Genomic DNA, 24,293 nt, shown 5'->3' with positions numbered 1-24,293 from the left:
GTATTTCCCGGATCTCCCGGTTGTCCCGGGTCGTATACACCCTGAGTATACCACTGGCGAGAATGTGAAGTCAAAATTGGACAGCCTGTTGTCTCTTGAAGTCACTGACCATCCATCTTCTAGCACCTGATCTCCTCCATTCAGTGTTACTAGGAAGCTTGTGGTACACTGCATTTATGCGGTCATACTAAGTCCGCAATTAATGTGCACTGTTTGTCAGGATAAAATACAGTATTTTTAAGTACAAAAGGAATATGCTTATTATATGGATACTTTGTTTCCTCTATCAGAATCAGCATTTTCTCCTCAATCTTCCATATTCCATCATTTATTTGAACAATTCATATAAAAGATATTAGTGAGTGTGGACTATTTATTAAATTTTCAGCAAACAACCTAAATGGTATGGTGAATACATTGTATGAATACAGATTTAATATACTACAACAATATCCTCATGAGTAAACAAATCAAGCTTGAATCTTACACCTACACACAATACAGAATAATTTCAATTGATGTTACAAGACTACCATTTTTTGAAAACATGCAAAAATTAGCAGGCCAGCTGCCCCTATTTTCGACACTTGAGGGCATTCTCAGGTGTGTTAATCACAATTGACATGTTCCTGTTGGACACAGCTGACATGTCCCTGTTGAACTATTCTGCCCTTTGGGAATTATCACAGGCATCCTACTTCTCAGCAAAGAACATTCAAAACATTGTGAAACTATGTGTCCATGCATGATCACACAGGTATTGGCACTGCTTAAACCCACCATCGGGAATTATGCTAATGTATGCTCTGACCTGGCACCATGAATGTTAGACAAGATTAAATGCCTCAACAGCCCTTCTCAATGTGGTCCACCCACAACAAACTATTGTTAAATCATGACACATGGTCTCCCACAAATCGCTACTGCTAATGAATGGCAACAGTTCCTATCATGTCTGCTGTCAGAGTACTGAGCTCACAATAGCACAGACCACGTGTCGACACTACAGTTCTGCCTATAGTCTTATGGCTAGATGGAGAGAACACTATAGACATTCAGGGCATTCACTTTCTTTAAGCCCTTTGCCTAGTTTTATTCATTCCATTATAGACCATCTCCATTTCCAGGTAAAGATTCCTTTGTTTCTTGTCTGTAAAACAGCTAATAATATAGCACAGGAAGACAGAGAGATTAAAAAAAATTTAAAAAATCTCTTTCTGTTTCTTGTAAAAATAATTTACTTGCTTTAGTGAGGTGAGGACAATATCCTGAAACAGTAACAACTGAGTTCAATGTTATCAGTACCCATCATCACTCTTCATTGGTCATTATAACTGGTACAATTTCCTTTCAAACTGATTTTCAATACTTCATGTTTACAGTGTAAGATGAAACAAAGTTTTTACACACATCCACTGGTCATACTTAGTTGGCTTGATTAATTTATTTTGACTTTTTCCGTTAGTGCATCCATATAATCCCTCATAAAAAATACGCTGCCTGACACAAAAATTAAGCATCCAGAAGGGGAGAAGGAAATGAAACTTCATGGGTTGAGAGGGTATGTGATGTTATTTCAGTCATACAAAATTGTGACAAATTTTTACAAAGAACTTGGCAGTATGAATCCAGTTATCAGTACCCCCTGTGGATGTACCCCCTCTGGTCTGGATGCATGCACTGATTCAATTGGGAATAGTGCCATAAGTTTGTTATATTCTTTCCTGAGGGAAGCTGACCCACAAACTTTTAACTGGTTGTTGACATCTTGGATACTGGCACTGGGATGGAGTTAACATCTGAGCTGGTTCCACACATGTTCTATGGGAGAGATCTGTGAATCTTGCTGGGCATGTAAACATCTCAACATCACACAGACATTTCATAGAGAATACTCCACATGTGGATGAGCAACTGTGTGTTGAAAAATGATACCGCAATACTGTTGCATGAGAGGTAATACCTGAGTTTGCAAGATGTCCATGACATACCCTTGAGCCATCACAGTTCTCTCAATCACTACCATCCATTATCTGAAATCACACCCAATTATTCCTCAAATCACAATTCCAGGAGTAACACTGCAATGCCTTTCCAAAACATTGCAAGAAAGAACCTCTCGAGATCACCACCATGGCGCCAATGAAAGTCATCCAGTGTCTTGCAGAACCATGACTCATTGCTGCACACAGTGCAATGCCAGTTATCAGCAGCCCACACTTCTTAGTCATGGCACCACTCCAAATACAGCCATTTGTGTTGTGGTGTTAACGGCAGCCTATGCACGGGATGGTAATTTGTAAAGAGGCTGCCGCTAGTCTCCTTGGTGAAGGATGACAATGAATGTTACAGTGGCTTCATTATTTGTTCTTGGATGGAAAGTGCAGATGTGAAGGATTATAATGTGTTCAGTACATGATATGGCAAACCTCCATTGTACTGGGGAGACACGGTCGACTGAAACCTCAACGATGAGTAGAGTCTGTTCTCACTTTCCCAAGAAGTCAAACATTGGGCTGCTGTCACATCAAAACGCTCCAAAAATCTGGATATCACACAGTTAGACCAACCTCCATATAAGGCCTGCAACAAGGCCCTTTACAGACTCTGTCAGGTGCTGATAATGCTGTCTCACATGAAATACCGCATCACCGTGTCCTTCACAACGATCAATCAACACCTGCCACTGTTCATGACCCTTATATACACTACCAGGCCTGGTAACAGCACTAAACATGGACAACACTAATGCACTCTGGTGGTCACTACCTCTCACAGAGAATTGCAACTTAAGTCATTCACATACTCTCTGATAGTGTATACGTGTGCAGAGTTACATCGACATGTGACAAGGTCTTTTGGGTACTTCAATTTCTTTTGTCAGGTGTCTACAGAGATCATTGTAACTAAAATAAACATAAGTTACATTCTGCACTAAAATACAACAGTTAATTTCAGTGAAATGGGTTTCAGGAGTGTAATGAAAAAGGTTGTGTTGGAATTTACAAAACTCTTAGAGAAGACTAATCTCATATGGCACAAAGACTTATATATGCCAGACAAGGGCAGTACTGGTGATGAGAGAAAGATTTCTCCAATATTTATGCAGAAACATAAAAAAGAGTGACAGTATGAGCATTTGGATAAATAATAAATGTCATCAAAGGACAGCTGCAAACAATGAATGTGATGACAAAGTAGTCTTTGCATTAACTAAGATGCGTAACATAACAGGATATATTGAAATTTAATTTGGTAGATAAAAAGTCTACTCACCAAGTGATAGCAGAACACACACATAAAAGTAGGTTATAATTAGGCAAGCTTTTGGAGTCAGTGGCTCCATTCTTCAGGCAGAAGGGTTGAAGGGGAAGGAAGAGGGGTGAAGGAAAATGACTGGAGAGGTCTAGGAAAAGGGGTAGGTTTCAGGAACGTTACCGAGAACTGCGGGTCAGGGGAGACTTACTGGATGGGATGAGAAGGAAAGACTGATTGTTAGGGACCGCATCAATGTATCAATCACTCACTTCGACAAGACCATGACAGCATAGAGTTTTCTTGTTAGGGAAAGCAAATAAAAGTGTCATTAATAAAGATATTCAGCATCTTTGGTTGGAATTTAAAGGTATTGTCCAAGATGTGCTAGAGAAGTATGTGCCTAGAAAAAATATAGGGGAGGGAAAGGATCCACCTTGGTTCATCAAATATATTAGGAAGTTGCTGAGAAAGCAGAGAATTTTGCACAGTTGTTTTAAACATAATCACTGCCCTGCTGACAAACAGAAATTATGCGAAATGAAAGCAGCTGTCAGAAGGACAATGAGAGATTCTTTTTACGAATTTGAAAGCAATATTTTATCTGCAGATTCTAAAAATAACCCCAAAAAATTTTGGTCATACGTAAAATCTATGAATGCTACAAATAATTTAGTACCTTCTCTTGCTGACAGTGCATGTAATGTAACTGATGATGATAAACAGAAGACCAAATTTCTAAACCCAGCTTTCAAAAACTTGTTTACGCTAGAGGACTGCAGCGCGATTCCCCCTTTCAATTATTGAACAAATGAAAGGATTGCTGACATACTGGGATTGTAAAACAGTTAAGATCCTTATACGCTAGGAAGGCATCTGGCACAGACAGTATCCCCGTAAGATTATATGTTGAATATCCTACAAATATAGCACCATACTTATCCATCATCTACCAAGAACATTGGAACAGCAGAAAGTTCCATGGAACTGGAAGAAGCCCCAGGCCATAGCAATCTATTAAAAGGGTAGAAATTCGGATGCACATAATTACCAGCCAAATTCACTTACATCAATTTGTTGTAGAATCATAAAACATATTTTGTGTTCAGACATAATGACCTTCCTAGACTCTGAGAAGCTCTTCTGCAGAAACTAGCATGGTTTTAGGAAACAGTGGTCATGCGAGATACAACTGGCCCCCATTGTGCATGATATACAACAGGCTCTAGATACTGGCTCCCAGGTTGTTGCCACATTTCTTGACTTTTGAAAGGCATTCAACTCAGTTCCACATTGTCGCTTGCTACAAAAAGTGGGCGCTTATGGTCTATCTGATGACATATGCAGTTGGATAGAAAGTTTTCTAACAGACAGGGAGCAGTATGTTGTCCTGAACGGGGCGACTTCAACAGAAACAAGCGTAGCTTCAGGTGTGCCCCAGGGCAGCGTAATAGGTCCACTGCTTTTTACGATTTACATAAACGACCTGGTTGACGGTATAGACAGCAGCATTAGACTGTTTGCCGATGATGCTGTAGTCTACAGGAAAGTAGTATCACACAAAAGTTGTGAACAAATCAATGAAGATTTGCAGAAAATAAATGTGTGGTGTAATGACTGGCAGTTATCTCCCAATATTAGTAAGTTTAACCTACTGCATATAACAAGGCAAAAATCCCCATTAATGTACGAGTACAAAATAAATGCCCAGTCTTCGGAAGTGGTAACATCCATCAAGTAGCTGGGTGTGACTATTTGAAATGATCTCAAATGGAATGATCAGATTACACAAGTAACGGTAAGGCAAACTCTAGATTATGGATTATTGGTAGAATCCTGAAGCGATGCAGTCCTTCAACAAAGGAAATAGCTTACAATACATTAGTTCGTCCAGTCTTGGAGTACTGTTTGTCTGTATGGGACTCTTACCAGTTGGGTCTGATTCAAAAGATTGAGAAAGTCCAAAGAAGAGCGGCAAGATTCGTGACTGGTACATTTAGCCATTGTGAGAGTGTTACAAATCTCATAGAAAGTTTGAAGTGGGAACACTTGCAGATAGACAGAGTGCTAAACCGAAGGGGCTGCTCACTAAATTCTGAAATCCAATCTTCACTGAGGATGTAGAGCACATATTATTACCACCAACTTTCAAATCGCACAATGATCACCATTCAAAGATAAGGGAAATTAGAGCTCGTACTGAGGCATGCAGACAGTTGTTTTTCCCTTGCACTATTGGCAAATGAAACAGGGGGGGGGGAATATGACTTTGGTGCTAATTGTGCCCTCCGCCACACACCATTTGGTGTCTAGCGGTGTATATATGTATATGTAGATGTAGATGTAGACTTCATAAAATCATGCCCTGATATGAGATCCATTGTATCTGAAATTTGGCCCAACACATCTAGAATAGCTCTTCGTCACCCTCCCAATCTCTGCATTATTCTTGTCAGACACTATGCTCCTTCTGCACCCATCTGCCTACCCTATGGCTCCTACCCCTGTGACCTTCCTGCTGCAAGACTTGCCCTATGCACCCTCCGGCCACCACCTATAACAGCCCTGTAACCGGCTAAATCCACCAGTGAAACAACACGTATCATATATCAGCTATTATTTAAATACCGTTCGGCCTTTCACATCAGCACGACTACCACCAACTTATCAATTAGAATGAATGGGCAAGGCAGAGGGTGTATACTGGCAACAAGCAATATCCTGTTACAGAGCATGTTCTACAACATGACAAAGTGACCTCATTGCCTGTTTCACCAAAGGCACTATATGGATTCTTCCCCAAGACACCAGTTTCTCAGAACTCCACAGTTGGAAACTAGCACTACAACTGTCCTTGGTTCTCACCACCCACCTGGTCTTAATTGACATTAATTTCTTCTGTCTCAGCATTTCTTCACAGTCGCTACTCTTTCCTTCACTTCATTTCAGTTTTCTCCATCTTTCATTCACTTATCTATATATATTTTTCACCACCGCCCCCTTCCACCTCCATTACATACAATGCACTTAGCTTTTCACTTTTATTAACTCTTGCATGACGTTTACACAGTAAATTCTGTCTTGCATATTACCCTTTCTTCCAGTTTTCATATCTCGTCCAATGCAGTCCCCAACAATCAGTCTTTCCTTCTCATCCCTTCTAGTAAGTCTCCTGTGACCCGCACTTCTAGGTGATTTTCCCAAAATCTACCCCTTTTCCTAGACCTCTTCAGGCCTTTTCCTTCACTGCACTTCCTTCCCCTTCAACCCTTCTGCCTGAAGAAGGAGCCACTGACTTTGAAAGCTTGCCTAATTATAACCTTCTTTTATGTGTGTGTTCTGCTGCCGCTAGGTGGGTAGATTTTCTTTCCATCCAATTAAATTAATTTGTCAAAACTTGACGGTTTTTGTTAGCATACATTGAAAGAAATGTCTGAATAATATAAATGGGAATATCTAATGAAAGATCAGTTACATCCATCAGTGACCAACATTCCGATTTTTAACAAATGTAACGTGAAGTTGGGGTGACCGAATTTCCAAAATCAACATATGGAATCCAGCTAAAAGCTAAAATGAATATATGTTTTGTGGAAACTTTCATTAATGCTGTGTCTATATAGTAGATTTGTGTTGATTTATGGTGCACCTACATGTATCACTGTACCTTTTTCTTTAAACTCACACTAACAAAAAACAAATTACTTGCATTATTAATGGAGTTAATATTTTATTGTTTTGTTTGTGTCACATGAAAACACAATCTATCACTTTAATATAATGAGATCTTTAACTAGGAATGGAAATGATTATTATTTACCTAGGTTATTTATTTCTCACCGTCAACTGGCCTGGAAGTTTTGCTGTGGGTAGTTCCTGAAAAATCTTTTTTATTATATTTTGTAGAATAATATGTCATTCAGGAGTTTGATAGTTTCAACACACTTTTATAAAAACCAACAACTGAAGTATCCTGAAATTGTTTCCTTGAGTTTCCACATTAAAACTATTCTTTTCATCAGTCCATAAAGCATTTGTAACAGGAACATTCTTTCTGCAGCAGCATTAGTGCCAGGTAGGGCTAGCACAAACACAGTAATGGGTTACAGTTTCTTACTTCAGATATCTTGAGATACAAGAAAGTTGAAAGTGGTGGGTATAATCCAGTTTGGCTTAATCAAAGAGTGCATTTTCTTTTGCATATGACCACATTTGGTTATCCTACATGTTACTTGAAAACATGCTACTTCAAAACATATGGGACGAGTGATGAAGAGCAGGGAAATATACATTCCATATGTATTTTGTCAGGACAATGGGACACTTAAGCTAAGTAAGGAACAATCCTGAAAATATAGGATGTCTGGACGCGTTATGTGAAGCGATGTAAGTTCTTTATTGAAATGGACATCACCATATGTGATGCTAGATTAAGAGTAGTATCAGAATATGAGTAGAATCTGCTAAATCTTGTCTTGCTCAGGAGAGAATGGTTGATCTGCCACTCCTTAGGGGACTGGATTTATTGCTTACATGTTCATTACTGTCAAGTAGTCCAGTTGCCAATCATTTTGTGGCTTTATTCATAAAATGGGTATTACTCATTTCTGAGTCATCATAAAGGGTGTTAAGTGCATAGGCCAAGGCGAGCATGGTCACATAATACAATGAATAGATTCAAATGCTATTTGACAATCTCAGCTGGTGTAAGTACGGTATCTCAGACAAACTTCAGTATCATGTCAGAAACCTGGAAAACCTTATTGCACCCAGGTTTATTGAAGTGCTGGAATCAATGTAAGAAGAAGAAAAATCTGTAACTTTACTTGAGTTAAGATGCACAGTATAGTGGATGGGCTTTGGTGGGATGAGGAAACACTGGTTAATTTTTTGGATAGTTCTTCCTTTGCTAGTGTCCTGCAGAAGCAGTGTAAATGACTGAATGAGAACACAAGTACAGATAACAGACAGGCACTGTTTAGAGGCATCATAGAATGCTGGCAATGGGGCTGGGAGAATGCAACTAGACACAAAGAAAAGAACTACAAAAAAAAAAAAAATCATCCAATGCTCTCAGCCTGTGAAAAACCTTACACATTGTCTCTATGCAAAATGTTTCTTCAATAATTCGTCTCAAAATAGACATATTTGGCAAAATCTGTAGAAATTTGGATAATAAAGATTATGTTTTCTTTCGGTGTCCCAAATGACATGAATTTATGGGAGTCATACACAAACTTGTGAAGCATGGCCATCAATTTTCAATATATATTACAGGATCTGTTAGTAATGCAGAATCAGAGAATGTACAACGCACTCCTCAAGCATATTGCCACTGCAGACATTGATATCTAACACAACCATAATGAATGAAGAAAGTACCTTCATAAATTTTAATTTACATTAAAGAGAGTCTTGACTGTACTGTTTGGTTAATTCATTAACATGTCTTCCGAAAAATTCATGCTCAAAGTAATTAAAGCATTTATGATGTCTCCTTTCTTTCATTCCCTTCTTTCATTTCAGATTTTTCTCAAGTCATATGTGACATTCTAATTTGCCTTAACATTTGGTATTTTTCCACATAAGCATTTTTTAAATATTGTATTATTCAATAAATGTATTTTTGATCATGTTTAATTGACACTCGAGCAAACCAATTGGAAATCCATTAATTAATGGAATACCAGTGCCTTATGTTGTGGTTCCCCCCCCCCCCCCCCCCCAACGACCTGATTAATATATACGAAAATAAAAATTCTTTGAAGTTAATGCAAGGAGAAACAGAAACTATGCAAAATAATACAAAATATAATACATTCAAACAGAAAGTGCTAGTGCATATAAACAACAAAAACAGAAAAGCTTACGACAATGAGAGAGCAGTTTCATATATCATGCGAGGGGTCGTTCGGAGAGCAGCATGCTTTGTGCAACCTTTACAGATATCACACGATGGACAGCCAGGTTCAATTCACTATCCTAGAATCAGAATGAAAAGTCTAAAATGTAAACTAAACACAAATAAGGAAGTCAAGGTCAGTAAGTCAGATTAATAAAAAGAGACTAAATCAAAGTGTACATGTTGTTGTTGCAAGAAGATTTTTGTCACTTACCATTGAAGACTTGTACCTCCTCTGTATCACCTGTCTTGTTTTGGGGTCTGTGAATCGAAGAGAGCAAACAAATGACTTATTATGTATGCTATTACAATGTATTAAAGAACATAAATGATATTTTTACCAACAAAATCAGCACATGCTGTCAACATAGACCGAAAACAGGTATGATGATTATCCATAACACACATGAAATAACAGAGTCCTTGAAAAAATTAATCAACATTCCAGATACACAGTTGTTTTTGATACACAAGCAGGAAGAATATCAGTATTTAACATGATGAAAAAACATAATAATCGGCACATGTTTTTGAAATGGCAAGCAAAGCCAGTCTTTTGGATGTTTCTACAACTTAATGCACTTACTATATTCTTCCAAGACGAAGATTCCACCTTTCTGAGTGAAGCATTTGCGAATGTGATCCAACCGTACAAAGAACTGGATAGGAGAAAAAGAGAGGAAGATCAGTTTATTGCAAGAAACAGTCTTAATCAATAGCAACTTTAGATGGTGCAGGCAAAAGACAAATTATTAGTCCACAGTATGATAAACTGAAGTAGTTATTGAACCACATAATGAGCTACATGTGTATAGATTCACTGCAACAAACTCTAGAGCATTTAGCCATGTGACCTAACACATTTTCTGTTATGATACGAACTACTGATATTGACTATCTCTAGTCAGATATAACAGATACTTTGTAGAGTGGAATAAATGCAGAGTACTGTACTTAGGGATTTCTCCAAGAATGTGTGTTTATGTAATTTAGTAAACAACAATTACAAATACAGGTGGTATCTTTCAGAATTTCCAATAAAGTTCACAATGTCATTTTTAAGGACAATATTTCATTGACTGGCCTAGTTGAAATATTGTACATGAAAATGGAATCATCAACATAGATAGAATCTAAAAAGATATCACACTCAGTTGTGCCAAAAAATCAGAAATCACTGTTACAAGTAAGTTTACATATTTACATTTTTTCCTATGTGCTCAAGAATGCATAGGTTAAGATTTAGCCTCCACTATTAATTCACCACAACAAAATACCACAGGACTTCAGACCAACTACCCAACATAGAAGATATTACACCCTTCAGTTGTATTTGTCACTCACAGAACTGTGGTTAGGACAATCATTTTGCATTTGTATAAAAATTGCTATATGTTTCAGTCATGAAAAGTCTGGAAGAAGCAGATTCACAACAAACATTTTTGTTGATACATGGTACTATTTATTCTTTTCAGGGCACAGAAAATTCCTGTTAATTAAAGAAATAATGTTCTAAGTGATGTAAAGAGAAAGGTGGGAACTAATATACAGAACAAATAGAGGCATTATTATGCTATTTCTTTTGACTTTCAAATGTAGCTATCCTTCTGGCTGTTTTTTAAACAGTTATATTTGAATTTAATACATATTTACATGCTATCAACTCTTATAAATCACATCTCTTTCCTTATTTCTTTTGTCATTTTATCTCATCCTTTGCTCTCTTCCTCTTTGTATATTTCACATTTTGCCCCTTCTTCTTTTATCACCTTTTTCGCTCATTCTCCACATTACCTCATCTTTCGCTTTCATGCTCCCATTTTATCTATTCATTGTGTTCCTTCTCATCCCTTCTATCTCTTCTGCAAAAGCTAACACATTAATTTCTGCTAATTTCCCAATCTGTGAATGTAAATGAGGAATTGAATCAGTTCCTTATGTCACTTCAGAATAGGTATAACGAACTTGTTAACATGACTCTCTTTTTAGACGGTTCCAATATTTTTACAAGGTCTATTCATGTATAACATTCCCAAACAATATTATAATAAGTTTCAAATCTCAAAATAGCTGCATATTTTATGAGTACTGATATTACATTGACTTCCTGCTAACCACATTACTAGAGAAAAGATTTGATTAATAGTTAGAGTATAAACTAACAAAAAGCTCTCAATCTTTTTTGTTATGTTTTTTCTTTCACTCACATGGAAAAGCAGAAAATGTATTCAGTTTAATTTTATACCATTCTCATTCCATTCTCTTTTATTGTCATAAAGTATATTACATCAATTATACTATCTATGGGTAATTATACTAACTATTAACTATCTGTCTGTATCTTTACTAAGCATTGTTTCTTACACCATGAACTCACTTAATGCAAACTCATCCCAACTCTGTGCATGCATGTAATTGTATACTGTGTGTAACAGAAACGTTCAGGAAACTTTCCTCACACAAGAGTAATAAAATATGTTATATGGGCATGGGTCCAGAACACACTTTATTTCCATGTTAAGCTCATTTTCTACATCTTTTCAACACATTAATTATGGGAAACACAGGAAAAGTATGTATCAGCAAAGTATGAAGCACTTTGCTTAATGAAATGTTAAACATGATCTCCGTTAGCAAGAATATGTGTGTCAACACTCCATTGCACTGAATCCCTGATGTGATAATGTATTCCTGGAGAATTATGTATTGTTTCACAGCCTCCCACAATACAGGGACAAAGACTCTGTACATCTTGTCCTGGTGTTCCGAACACAAAAGCTTTCAAATGCCTTCATAAATAAAAAGTCCAGTGGATTTAGGTCTGCAGAACATGGAGGCCAAGGAACTGATGTCACTCTACCTACCCATCCATCATGGAATCCGTTATTTAGAAGCATACAAACATTAATGCTAAAATGAGGAAGAGCTCCATCATGTATGAAGTACACATTGTCATATTCTTAATGGAATATGCCCTAGCAGAAGAGGTAGGGTGTTCTCTAAGAATGCATGGTAAGTTTCTTCACTGATCCTGGGTGGAAGAATGCAAGACCCTAACAGGAAGTCACCAACAATTCCCGCACAAATAATGACAGAAAAACTTTGTTGATGGCGTGACCACGTGATTTCATGAAGATTCTCATAATCCCATAATAATTAATAGGAGTGGCCCCAAACTTAAACCTTGTTGACTCTCTTCATGGTTTGTCCCTTGTCACAAAAATTTTTCTCTTTCCAACATTATTTAAATTATTCAGAACACATGTTTTAAATTCTGTTTGTTAAGTATGATTCAAACCAGTTATGATTATGAAGGGAAGTACACAAAAATAAAGTGTTTATGAACTTTTTTTTTACATCCTGTATAATTTTTATTGCACATATGTTTTTGGATGGGAGCTTTTCAATCAATAACAACATTAATGTATGTGAGATATCATAACAATCTTTAAAGCATTTAAGTTTCTGGTATTATAACGTAATAAAGATATTGCTTAGAAGACGGAAGTGATTGCCTCATAGATCAATGTCATGTGTATTAAAAACAAATCTATCATATATTTCCAGTCATGCATTTCTAAAACAAGATACGAAGTAAAGGATAAAAAAGACAATGGGAAGGTTGACAAACCTTTCAAATTAGTAGACATAAGACTTTGCCACAACTGGAACTGTATGGTGGTCTACATATATGAGAATGAGATGTATGTAAGAAAGCCTCTGAACTCATTGAGATATTCATTAAAATTACATGATTTCTCTTTTCTGACTGGATAAAGTAGCATTTATTAATCACCATGAGAATTTTTTTTCTGTGGTACTGATTGTTGTACTACAGCCAGAAAACATATTAGATGACAATCCATGTAACAAACATGAACAAACAATACCAGCTTTGGTGTATTTTCACTAAAGGTATTTAGAAAACTACTTGTGTTGAATGCAGAATGTTTCTTTTGTTGCACAAAGTTAAAATCCAAGTCAAGGAAATGACAATGAAGGCACACTCATAGCCAGGAATCTCACTCAACAAAGATGAAGCTCACTGATTTGCTCAAAGCATTAAGAAACAATTTCCTTGCTGAAACTATCAGAACTTGATAATTCTACTCTTGAAAATAACCGCAAGAAAAATAAAGAACCACTGACACACATCAAACAATGAGATGATATGGGTTCTTGATATTGTAAAACAAATGTTGAATGTAGATGACACTCAGGACAGAGGAAGATGGAGTAAAACACAGTGCTTGATCAGTCTTCACAAAAACTTCTGAAAAAGTAGCTACTTACTTCAGACAGTAAAATTAAATAATATGAAAAATATAGAAAGATGTAATGGAACTGTCTTGGGAGGACAAAGGAAAACAAAATCCTCACTGAAGACAATGACTAACCAGCAGCATAATATATTTTAAGGATACAAGAAAGCGGTCATACAGATGGATTAGTATGCAGAAGGGGGATTACTATACAGAAGAGTATGAAACAGAGGTAAACAACAGTTAAGATGCAGATAGAGAAATTGAATGAGGGAACTCATATCAGCAGATGAAATAAGTGTACAAACAATTTGATCAAATTTATAAGTACATGATATTATTAAAGACAATGTTCTCCATTTTTGAACTGTTATACAGAACTGTCAAAAATTTGTGTACTGTATTCCACAAGTTAAACCATACGAATTAGGATCATGTTATTATGTTGTAAATAGTGTTCGGAATAGTACATACTGTGTTAACTTGTTGCTACACATTCTTACCAAGAATCTGGTAACAGTTTAACAAATATAGTTCACTGAAATGAGTTCTCCTCAAATAATTCATGCAGGCTACTTCAGGAGTAATATTTTTCTCTATATTTATTTCATGTTGTATAGCATAAAATTTACTAAGCTTATACTGAACTCACTGCAAAATATTCTCATTAGTTCATCTGTAACACACCAGTTTCCCAACAGTCCACATTTTTTAAAGTTTTATTTTTATTCACCTTCCTTGTTGAATATAGTAATAATATGATGACTTTTGGAAGTGCCATACTGTTTACAAAGGTATAGTATGTATCATATTTTTGTGCAAACATTTAATACATAACAAATCATGTCAAAACATGAATACAGACATTCATTTATAAGAAAATATTTTAATTTTGTTTTAAAGAATGAGAAGTCCACTTGGAATACTAACAATATTATCGAAAGATAGATTGCTACTCGCAATATGAAAGATAAGTTGATTCACAGACAGGCACAATGAAAAGACTACTACTACATTTCAGTTTTCACCCAAAAGGCCTTCATCTACAACAGAAGACACGTACACATTCACACAAGCACTACTCTGTCACACACACACACACACACACACACACACACACACACACACACACATGACCACTCTCTGGCTGAAAGTTTAAATGTATCACAGTCTTTTAATTGCCTGTTTCCGTGACTCATCAGCTCCTGTATAAGAGAGAGAGAGAGAGAGAGAGAGAGAGAGAGAGAGAGAGAGAGAGAGAGAGAGAGAGACCATGTATATCAGCCTAATAGCTCTCTTTTGTGGCTCGAATATTCTGTTCAAGTGTGTATCAGTGGCAAAGCTCCACAGTTTTATTCCCATACCTTACAAATAGGAAAACTGTCCCACAGTATACTGTTTTCAGCATTTTATTACACATAATGCTGGTGAGTTGACTAAGCAAGTACAATACACTTATTATTTTCCTGCATACACTGTTAACATTGTTTTCCAATCAAGGATTGACAGGTAAGTACAGACCAAGATACGTACAGTCTTCATTGTCTGCACATGACATTCCACAAATATTTCTACACATCTATGGCAAGGGTTGCCTGCTTTGAACTCCAGTAGCTATTATTTTGTGGTATTGATTTTTAGGCCCTGGTTACTACAACATTTAGTAACTTCTGACAGCCCATGTGTTGAAAAAAATGTTATGTCCACCTCATTGTCAACATGAAACAGCATGCAGCTGTCATCAGCATAAGTAATTAATTTGGAATAAGGAGGTTGTACAATATCACATACATACACAAGAAAAATAAATGATCCCAGTATTGACCAATGTGGCACACCCTGCATCACTATTTCAGTCTGATACGCTGAATGTTCGTCTTTCTCACTCCATTTTGATAATTTATATTTGTGCATTGTTTACAGCTTTTTAGGTACACAGAAAGGAGTTCAAGAGATGTGTTCATGATATGCAAGTTCTCAGTTCTGCCAAGAGGGGTGCATGGCAGACCAAATCAGAAGCTTCTGTGGGAGTTATTTAGATAGCTTCACATTCCATGGGTCATTATCCATATCAAGAGTTTTAGTTGCAGTGTTGTGCACCTGACAACCTTAATGTGGAGTAATGAATGTTATTTTTCCATGTGCTATTATAATTATGCACATCATTATTCCTTTTGAACTCCAGTGGATTATTTACAACAAACTTCATCAGAGAATACACATATTTTGAAGCAGTGGTCAGAATGCCCAACTCCCTAGACAGATGTCTACATATTATTCTTACAGCATATTTTTGAGCAATGAATATTTTCTTTTTTAAAGATGAGTTACCACAGAATATTATTCCATATGACATTATTGAATGAATATATGCAAAATATCTCAAATTACTGATTTGTCTCTCCCCAAAATTTGCAATGATTCTAAGTGGAAAAGTGGATGAACTAAGTTGTTTTAGTTCTAAAATGTCCTTTTCAAGAGTAAATTCTCATCAATATGGACACCTAAAACTATTAATGTGTATCCTATTTATTTTTTCCTCACCATGTGTTACCCTTTTCATTGGTGTAGTACCTCTAGATGTCCAGAACTGTATATGATACGTCTTCTTAAAACTGAGAGCAAGACCATTCAAATAAAACCATTTAAGGACATAGCTAAGGCATGGACATTAATGAGTGCTTATGAGCAGCAGTTTAGGACATTTGAACACAGGATTCTGCACAAGATCTATGCACAAGATCTATGGGGAATTCAAGATAACAATGGTGTCTACAGCTCTAGAATGAACACTGAGCTAGATCATCTCATACAAGAAGCTGACATTGTCAGAACAATAAAATAGCATAATAGCCTGGTTTAAACATGTCCTTAAGGTGGGTGCTGGATGAACAACTAAAATGGTTTTTAAATGGAGGCCAACTGGAAGAAGGCAGAGAGAAAGGCCACGAAATCAGTGGATAGATGATGTGGAAGAAGACATAAAACACTCAGAGTTAGAGGATGGCAGAGGACTGTGTTGAAGAGAACAGGATGGAGGAAACCTATTGAAGAGGTTAAGATCCAAGGAGGGCTGTACTGTCATAAAAAGAAAAAGTAGAAGACATGGTTAAGGCCATTGATTACCATTTATTCTGTTGCTATGCATGTGCTTTGATTGATTACAGTACTAGTGTCATCTGCAAAATGACCTAATTCTGCTGGTTGTATATTAAATGGAAGATCATTTATACATATGAGGAACAATAATGGACCTAAGACTGATCCTTATGGGGGGGATGCCATATGTGATTTCTCTTCACTAAGAGGAATCTCCCCTGATTACATTAGTTGAATTATTAAGTACAACTTTCTGCATTCTTTTGGTTAGGTATGACATTATCTGCTGTTTGGCTCTACCACCAGTTCCATAAAATCTCAGTTTACCCAGGAGGATATTGTGGTTCACATCGATAAATGCTTTAGATATGTCACAGAAAATAACAACTGGTGTTAGTGTGTTATTTTCTGAGTGAAAGTGTTGAGCAACTCTTCTGAAATGCAAACTGTGCTTTACTGAGGTTTTATTGTTGCTCAGATGTTATACTGTTCTAAGATACAACACCTTCTCAAAAAGTTTGGAAATGATGTCAGTTGTGAAACAGGTCAGTAGTTACTGGTATATCTCCTATCATCCTTCTTATAGAGGCGTTTAACAATTGCATATTTCAAGCTCTCTGGAAAAACATCTTGAGTAACTGCTGTGTTCCTTATTTCAGACATGACAGAGTTTATTACATGGCATCAAGTCTTTAGTACTATGTTGGAAACACTGTGAAATCCATATGAGCTTTTATCTGTGAAGGAATATAAAATTTTCTTAATTTCAAAGTAGAAGTTGGTGATACATTCATATGACTGAATTTTATGAGAGTTGCTTATTCAACACACTGCTATTCTTTTTCTCTTAAACTGCTTGTCCCTATACTTCCAATTATATTTAAGAAATGATTAAAAACACATTTACTACCTGTGACTCATCGTTTATAGTCCTTCCATTTAAGTCAAAATTATATTATCCTGTTCTTTGGCCACTTGTCCTGCCTCTTATTTCACTATATTCCATAGATCCTTCAGTCTGTTGTCAAAATTACTAATTTCTGGCATAATGTGCATGTTTGTTGATTTGTAACAACTTTTATTAGTAATTTTGTGTAGTTTTTGTAGTTTACAACTAGTGCGTGATATTTACATGTTCTTACCAACAGATACAATTCCCTTTTTCTTTCACATGATACTTTAATCCCTCTAGTGATCCATTATTTCTTTACCTGGCCATTTAATGTCCTTTCTGATTAGCTTAAGCAGAAAGATATTTTCAAATAATGATGTGAATCTAACATGTAATAGATCAGTTTTTATGTTAGTGTTTAGTTCATTATAAATTTCATCCCAGGTGATCTCTTGTAAACTATTCTCAAAAACATTTGTTCTGGAGTAATTAATTATTTTAACTGATTTCCACTGAGGAATAACTATACTGTAAGGCACTACCTCATTTACACCCATTGTCTTTATCTGACAACCAGGATCTCAATGACAAAGAATCACTGTTTCATTTGTTAAGTCACTTACTTTTTCCCTTGCTGCCTAACTTATAATCAACCCATTTGCTGTCTGAATTATTAACAGGAATAATTTGGATTGCTATGATCTATCTTCCAAAATGCTGTTTTTTCATTAACTGGTTTCCTACACTTACTGCAGACATCTAGATTTCCCTACAGCATCATACTGATGTTTTCCAGTTGCTGATTTATTTATTTAAAATATAATGTAATTGGATATATAAAAAATCAACTCATCACAGAGCGATAGGAGAAAACACATATAAAGATAATGAAATTTGCAAGCTTTTGAAGCCAGTGGCTCGTTCTTCTGGCAGAATGTTTGAAGGAAAAGGGAGAGGAGTGAAGGAAAAGGACTAGTGAGTGAAGAAAGGAATGAGACCAAAGGAATTAACATAAATTAAGGCCATGTGGGTGGCAAGAAACATGGACATATTGCAACAACTGTTCCCTCCTGCATAATTCTGAGAAACTGGTGTCTGGGAGAAGAACACAGATGGCACTTGTGGTGAAACAGGCACTGGTGTCACGAATATATGTTGTATATCAAGCTCTAAAACAGGATATTGTGTGTTGCCAGTACACACCCTCTGTCCCTCTGCCTAAGCCAATTCATCCTAATTGATAACTTAGTGGTAGTCATGCTAATGCAAAAGGCTGAACAGTGTTTACATAACAGCAGGTGCACAATATGTGTCATTTCACAGTTGGCTCTCCCTTTGATAATATTTGTTTTGCCACTTACTGGACTGGTATAGTCAGTGGTAGGAAGGTGCATAAGGCAAGTATTACAGCAGGGACAGTCACAGGAGTGGCAGCCATAGGGCAGGGAAATGGATGCAGAAGGAGCATAGGGTCTGACAAGGATGTTGCAGATATTGGGAGGACAATGGAAATCTGTTCTAGGTGTGGTGTTCTAGGTGTGGTGGGTTCTCATTTCAGGGCACAATTTTAGAAAGTTATGGCCTTGTTAAAGCAATTGATTAACAGATTCAAGACCAAGATAATACTGATTGACAAGAGCTAATTTACTTTTGGGAGGGTTCAGTAGTGCCTGGACCATCACATCAAATCCTGCTACTGCTTTTCCCTCCAAAAAACAACTTAGGAGTTCACCTCTTTTCACTCATTACTATCCTGGTCTTGAATGTATTAATCAGCTACTGTGACAAGGCTATGATATCCTAAGTCATAGCTGCTAACCTCGAGAAGAGGCTAACAGTAATTGCGTAGTAAATTAGAAGCCTGATTTAGGCCTTTAAACACTACATTTCATACACTTTCTGACTGTAAATGAAGATCTTCCAGGAATTAAAAAATAAAAATAAAAATAAATGAAAACATAAGGGGAAAGGCTAAAAATTATTTTAATATACATCAATGCCACATAGGTGTATTGGTCATCTTGTCATGTCACTTGCTTAGAGAAACTACTACAGCTTACAGTGTAGCGCCTGTTTCACCACACATGCCAACTGGACTCTTCCCTAAGGCACCAGTTTCTCAGAACTCTGCAGGTGGTAACAGGCATTGCAACATGTCACTGGTTCTTGCCACCCACCTGGTCTTAACTTAGGTTAATTTCTTTGGCCTCTCAGTAACTACTCCTTCCTCGACTTCCTTTTAGCTTTCTATATCTTTCATTTTCTGACCAGTCTATTTTTCACCACTTCCCACCTCCACCACATACAATGCACTTAGCTTTCCACTCTTATTAACTCATGCACAATGTTTTGCCAGTAATCCCTGTCTTGCATATTACCCTGTATTCCACGTTGAAGCTCTCAGTTTTCAAATCTCGTTTGATTCAGTCCCTAACAATCAGTCTTTCACTCACATCCCATCCGGTGTTCTGGGTGACTTTTCTAAACCCTCCCGTTTTTCATAAACCTCATCAGTCCTTTTCCTTGACCCCCTCTCCCCCCCTCCTTGCCCGTCATTCTTTCTGTGAGAAGAAGGAGCCACTGGCTCCAAGAGCAATACATTTATATGCGTTTTCTACTGCCGATACTTGGTCAGTAGATTTTTTTTATATATCCAATTACATAAAATTTTGAAAAACTGATTATCTCTGTCAATTTATTTATTGATATTATTTAACTCCACACATATTTTCTTCCTCATCTTGTCCCTTTCAAAATCATTCTTAGTACTACTGCTACAGTATAGTTCTTTTCCAACATTTTTTATGTTTCTCACTTGTCTTAACAAGAGCCAGTTTACCAAATTACAAAGACATGAATAAGTAGTGTTTAGTAAGGAGTTAAAAGTTCTTGGGCTTTTGTACCATATCCTTCTTTTCATAACATTCAGACAGAACAATTCAGGCTCCTTCTGTGAACTTCTGCACACTGTTGTGCCCTGTTAAACTTCTACAAATTTTAGAAGAGTATTATCACCATAAATGTTCAATGTGTTCATAAATGCTCCATGACTGGAAGAAAGATTACCCAGTGTATTACAAGCTGGGTGGTGGGGTCTGATCAGCACCTTGTTTGCATTTGCATTTATTTTTGTATAGGTCTTGTCCTTGTGGCACTGAAGGCTGTCAACCAAGCCATTGGTAACATGAAGCTGTTGCCACCTCTGCAAGGAGTCCACAGGCATATGCAGCCATAAACAGAAACACAAACCAAGCACTGCTCATTCCCCATACTTCACTCAGTAGCAACCAGTGAACACTTTCTCCAACTGCTGATAATGAATATTTACTGCAATAAACATGATAAATACTCTCCATAAATTTGTTAATGTTTAACAGTGTACAATAATGTGCAGTCAGTTCCCAGAAGAAGGCCTCAACAAGAGGGCAGACATGTCAGATCCAAAAATTATGGAAAGAATGATACAGTATCAGAATTCAGGACAAGGGCAACAAAAGCCTACATTGGTTTGTGAAGCAGTTCACTGATTCTTCCAATTGCTGGAGGAATATGTTCATTTAATGTTCTCATGTTTAAAGGTACAGTATTTACTTAGTGGTGCGCAAAACCACAAAACTTTGTTAAGGATATGAAAATAAAATTATGTGTGTATACAAGATATCCCTGTGAATAATCTTAGATGGGGATTTGCTGAAGCCATTTCTCAGATCTTGATATTTACAACCAATCTCATAAAACAGATCTTTAATGATAAATTTTATTCATTTCATTAATTCCCATCCATTATTGTGAGACAAGATGAGGATGCAAGCATATTTACTATCTATCTGCAAAAAAAGTTTCATGTTTCAGGGTACTACACAAAAAATATTTTTTTCCCTATCTTCAGATGGACCACGTTAATGTAAAATATGAATTTCCTCTTGTGTGGAGTGTTTTGCAGTAAATGTCTTTTGACATTCATTGCAAATATTTTCTAATGGTATGAAGTGGAAAACAGCCTGAATGTGAATTTGTATCATGCTTTCATTTCGTTGAGTTAGGTAAACAGAAATGGCTATTGGCTCTAGGAGAAAAATGAAAGCAACTTAACAAAACGAAAAGTAAAATGAAATTAACATATATTAGTAAAAATAAGTCAGTCATACTAATAATAAAAATATCTCTGCAGTAAAAAGAGTGTTTTTCTTATGTAGCATGCAAAAAATTTAAAAACTTCTGTACATTTCCAAAATTATCAAAACATACTCACTTTTTACATAGCACATGCATAAAAAATTATTGAATAATTGGAAGCATGCTGGCATTCAGCATTTACAGATCATTTAATCATTTAGTAAATCAACAGGTCCTATCCTAAACACTGCAAAAACTGCTCTCAGACAAGAATGGGTAGTTGATGTTGATAACAATCAAAGTACACAAATCTAATCATGACAGTTGTGTTCATTTTGGCATTATTTCAATGATGAACTGTCTAACATACATATTACTTGTTGTTGTTATCTTGGAGAGTGTTAAACCTTTTTGTCATGGATTATTTGAGCAATATGTAATTCTTTTACCTATCTACACTATCACATGTTTATAGGCGCAAATTTAAATTTTTGTGTTGTGTACAAACCAGAACACTGCAAATATTTCTGGTGTCATTGCAACATAAAAATCAACATGATGGATTTCATTGTTTTTGATCCATCTTGGGCTTCAAAAAGCCTCTCTGATCAAAAAATGGCCCATGGTACCTAATGTAAAAATAATGGTGGGAATGAGCTGGATGTATAGAAAAGATTTCCAACACTGAAGCTGCTATTAGTGAAAAGATTTTGTCCAACTTTTCTTGAAGTAATAAGTGTTTGCTATAATAGAGTTTTGACCTGAATTGTTGTCTGCTTCATCGTCCCAAGTCCAATGAAGAAGAGCTGTTTGAGAAACTATGCAGGAAAATTCGGTTGTCAATTTCATTAAATGTTATTTGTAGTTGAATTTGAAAATGAAATTAATGAGTCATAACAGGAAACAGTAATGTCTTTAAAAACATATTTTGGTGTAAGAATATCAAGTGGTACTGTGATACACATTCACTTATGTGTAAGTCTGATGGCAGTCTTGATTAATCAGTGGATAAACTACAATTTTTCTAGTAGAGAGACTGTGTACAAAGCTCATATACAACTTATTCCATAACATTGCTTTAATACGTGTGATACGTATCTGGCTTTTACTCAGGAGAATACTGAAAGGAGGCATATATGAGGGAAAGTTGATAAGTCTGTGACGTTTTATACAGATTAACGTTATTTTCCAAAAATAGCAATTTTATTTCTCAACATGGTCTCCTTTCAGCTCACCACACATTCCTCAAATTTTCTCAAAAAATTTTAACCCTTTATTTTTAAAGGTCTGTAAAATTTCTTTTTGTCATGATGCTTTTACTGGACTTACATACACTCCCTTTGAGCCAGTTCTTCAGGTTTGGTGAAAAGGGAGAAAGAGATAGCAGTTTTTAGTGGAGTTACAAGGCACATTGTCCTGGTCTAAGAGAAGATTTCTCTTTATCAAATGAAGATGTTTCCTTAACAATTTCTTGTGAAACTGATCCAGTAACGCAGCATATTATGAACCTATAATCATTATATCCTTTGCCAGGTAGTCTATCTTGCCTTAGGAATTCCAAAAGTTAGTTGTCATGATGAAATAGTTTTTGTTTCCTTTGGAGGATGTACACTAGGTAAATGCCACTGCTTGGATTGTTATTTTACCTCAGGCTCAAAGTAATGTATTCATGTTTCACCAACTGTCAAAAACTCATCTGAATTTCACTGAAAGATATTCAAATAATCCTGTGAAATGGTCACATTTCCACTTGTCAACTGTGAGCATTCAAGGCAGTCATCTTGCTGACACCTTTCTCATACCGTATCTCAGATGTTTATGGTCTTGGCTGTCTTACAAATTTTCACTTGGTGGCATCCCATAACAATATCATGAAACTTGGTTAAAATTTCTTCTGTTGCAACCTTAATTTGGCACTGTGTGCATGTGGCATCTCTCAACACCCACATCAGAGTTCTATGAACTACTTGTGGATCATGCCATGAGTTGCAGTAGAACCCCCATAATTTTTTCAGCTGTTTTTCCATTTCCTTCATTATCTTACCACACAAAAAGTAATGCTTTATTAGAACATGAAATTCGTTTCTCTTCCATTTTCACCAACCAACACACAATGACTGTTCTATATGTTCTCAGCAAGCTTCTACAAAACAGATAATAACAATTTTTGCAGTCATATACAGAACATATTTAGAACTTCAGCAGCAAAAGAAACCTATGATTCAAATGCAATCTCCTGTCAAAGGCTAGAAATAATTGAACCACCTCAATTTAATGAGTCAGCAGAAGAATGTTCAAGATACAACAGTATGCTTTTATTATACCTCCTATAAATTAATATAAGCATTGGTTACAACCAGACATCATGAATGGAACTATAAAACCTGATTTCAGAGAGAATGGATAGTGCCTGTCACAAAGCATTTCATGTCAATTCCTCTGCAGGTGTATATATGTAGGTAGGCACAAGGTAATCAATGCTGAAACTCTGCCAATCTGCCAAATTATGACAGTATTTATACAGTAAGTTTTAGTAATAATTGTTTGCATTTTTTCCAAATGAATACCACATGACCAAAGATAAGATACATCTGTAAAATGTTTCAAAATTATAGACAATTCCAAAGAAGTTTTTCACTTTTGATCCAAACAAATTTGTTTTAATATTTGGACAAAAGGGGTCTCATGTGTGGAGTTAGTTGGGTGATATTAAACAGGTGATAAATGCATACAGCGAGTTACTGGCAAGAAGCAATAAACAATTTGC

At 36.2% G+C, this 24,293-nt stretch overlaps 1 protein-coding gene across 1 annotated transcript in view; it reads right to left on the bottom strand.

Annotated features, from left to right (window-relative positions):
* Positions 1-24,293, bottom strand: part of LOC124788082 (MAP kinase-activating death domain protein) — a 593,942-nt gene that overhangs the window by 11,124 nt on the left and 558,525 nt on the right. Inside the window, exons 35-36 of the mRNA XM_047255179.1 lie at positions 9,744-9,816; positions 9,372-9,418 (exon numbers count right to left, since the gene is read on the bottom strand). Of these exons, the coding sequence (XP_047111135.1) occupies positions 9,372-9,418; positions 9,744-9,816 (120 nt within the window). The remainder of the gene's footprint in view (positions 1-9,371; positions 9,419-9,743; positions 9,817-24,293) is intronic.

This window comes from Schistocerca piceifrons, chromosome 3 (genome assembly GCF_021461385.2).
Source record: "Schistocerca piceifrons isolate TAMUIC-IGC-003096 chromosome 3, iqSchPice1.1, whole genome shotgun sequence".
NCBI classification, from domain to species: Eukaryota; Metazoa; Arthropoda; class Insecta; order Orthoptera; family Acrididae; genus Schistocerca; species Schistocerca piceifrons.
Note: the sequence above shows the minus strand (reverse complement) of the source record. Positions and strands in the feature narration are given on the sequence as shown.